The sequence below is a fragment of the Lepidothrix coronata genome, unplaced genomic scaffold, assembly GCF_001604755.1.
Source record: "Lepidothrix coronata isolate B3197 unplaced genomic scaffold, Lepidothrix_coronata-1.0 Scaffold573, whole genome shotgun sequence".
Lineage (NCBI taxonomy): Eukaryota > Metazoa > Chordata > Aves > Passeriformes > Pipridae > Lepidothrix > Lepidothrix coronata.
Window position 1 is genome coordinate 18,550 of NW_016690753.1, and position 2,220 is coordinate 20,769.

Genomic DNA, 2,220 nt, shown 5'->3' on the forward strand with positions numbered 1-2,220 from the left:
CCGAGCCCCGGAGCCGTATCCCGGCCCCTCCGGAGAACGGGGCCGTTCCCGAGGGCTCCGAACCGGGATCGTCCTGCGGGAGCCCGGCCCGGGACACTCCTCTGCTCAACGGGCTCAAGACGGATTTCGCGCGGGCGCTGCCGGAGGCGGCCTCGGAAAACGACGGGAAAATCGGGAGCTGCGGCGCCGAGCACGGTGAGGGGGGGCAGGGGGAGACCCCCCTGAGGGGTGAGGGGGGGGAGATCCCCCCAGTTCCTGAGGAATCCGAGCCCTGAGACCCCAAATTCTTGAGGGATCCAGTTCCTGAGGGGGGCTGAGAGTCCCAATTCCTGGGGGATCTGAGACCCCCAATTCCTGAGGATTCCCAGCTTTGAGAGCCCCAAATCCTCAGGGATCCAAACCCTGAGACCCCCAATTCCTGAGGGATCCGAGCCCTGAGACCCCCAATTCCTGGGATGAGAGCCCTGAGACCCCCAATTCCTGGGATGAGAGCCCTGAGACCCCAATTCCTGAGGGATCTGAGCCCTGAGACCCTCAATTCCTGAGGGATCCAGTTCCTGAGGGGCTGAGACCCCCAAATCTTGGGGGATCTGAGCCCTGAGACTCCCAATTCCTGAGGGATCTGAGCCCTGAGACCCCAAATTCCTGAGGGATCCAGTTCCTGAGGGGCTGAGACCCCCAAATCCTGGGGGATCAGAGCCCTGAGACCCCCAATTCCTGAGGGATCCAATTCCTGAGGGATCCAGTTCCTGAGACTCCCAATTCCTGAGGGATCTGAGCCCTGAGACCCCCAATTCCTGAGGGATCTGAGACCCCCAAATCCTGAGGGATCTGAGACCCCCAAATCCTGAGGGATCCAGCTCCTGAGGGGGCCAAGACTCTGAATTCCTGGGGGATCCGAGCCCTGAGACCCCAATTCCTGAGGGATCCAATTCCTGAGGGATCCAGCTCCTGAGACCCCCAATTCCTGAGGGATCCAGTTCCTGAGGGGGCTGAGACTCCCAATTCCTGGGGGATCCGAGCCCTGAGACCCCAATTCCTGAGGGATCTGAGACCCCCCAGTTCCTGAGGGATCCGAGACCCCAATTCCTGAGGGATCCAAATCCTGAGGGATCCAATTCCTGAGGGACTGAGACCCTCAATTCCTGAGGGAGTAAGACCCCTCAATTCCTGAGGGATCCAATTCCTGAGAGGGCTGAGACCCCCAATTCCTGAGGGATCTGAACCCTGAGAGTGAGGCTGGGAAAGGCGGGAAAAGGTGGGAATGCGGCTGGGAAAAGCTGGGAATGCAGCTGGGAAAGGCAGGAATGTGACTGGGAAAGGCAGGAAAAGCTGGGAACGAGGCTGGGAAAAGGCAGGAACGTGGCTTGGAAAGGCGGGAAAAGCTGGGAACGAGGTGGGGAAAGGCAGGAATTAGGCTGGGAAAAGGCAGGAATTAGGCTGGGAAAAGGTGGGAAAAAGCGAAAATGAGGCTGGGAAAAGCCAGGAACGAGGTGGGAAAAGCCAGGAACGAGGCGGGAAAATCTGGGAACGGGGCTGGGAAAAGGCGGGAACGAGGCTGGGAAAGGCGGGAAAAGCTGGGAACAAGGCGGGGGAAAGGCCTGGAAAAGGCGGGAACGACGCTGGGAAAGCCGAGAAAAGGTGGGAATGCAGCTGGGAAAAGGCCTGGAAATGAGGCTGGGAAAACCTTTCCCCACACACACACTGGGAAAGTCGGGAAAAGGCAGGAACGAGGCTGGGAAAGGCAGGAAAAGGCAGGAACGAGGCTGGGAAAGGCAGGAAAAGGCGGGAATGTGGCTGGGAAAGGCAGGAAAAGGCGGGAATGGGGCTGGAAAAGGCGGGAAAAGGTGGGCCTGACGCCGTGTCCGTGTATCCCGGCAGAGCTGAGCTGCTCCAAGGACGAGCAGGAGCTGGAGGAGCTGCTCCTGGAGGCCAGTCGGGATTCGGGGCAGGAGCCGCTCTGAGCGCAGGTGAGCGGGAGCCGGGATGGGAAAACCCCTGGAATTCCAGCCGGGAATGCCCCGGGCCGCTCCCTGCCGTTCCTCTCCGGGATCTCCGGCCTTTTCCCCCTCACAATTCCCGGAATTTCAACCGAATTCCTCGTGGGAGGGGGTGAAAAAAGGGTTCTTTGGGGAAAAAAACGTGGATTGTTTCCCGGTTTTCCTGCCCCGAGATTTTGGGAAGGGCAGGAGAGAGCAGGGAACGGATCCCAAAGCTTCG

At 60.0% G+C, this 2,220-nt stretch overlaps 1 protein-coding gene across 1 annotated transcript in view; it reads left to right on the top strand.

The window, feature by feature from the left end:
* PPP1R37 (protein phosphatase 1 regulatory subunit 37) overlaps window positions 1-2,214 on the top strand; it is a gene marked incomplete at its 5' end in the record, with an annotated part of 19,873 nt that extends 17,659 nt beyond the window's left edge. Inside the window, 3 exons of the mRNA XM_017839922.1 lie at window positions 6-195; window positions 1,882-1,971; window positions 2,041-2,214. Of these exons, the coding sequence (XP_017695411.1) occupies window positions 6-195; window positions 1,882-1,964 (273 nt within the window). The remainder of the gene's footprint in view (window positions 1-5; window positions 196-1,881; window positions 1,972-2,040) is intronic.
* Window positions 2,215-2,220: the final 6 nt, after the last annotated feature.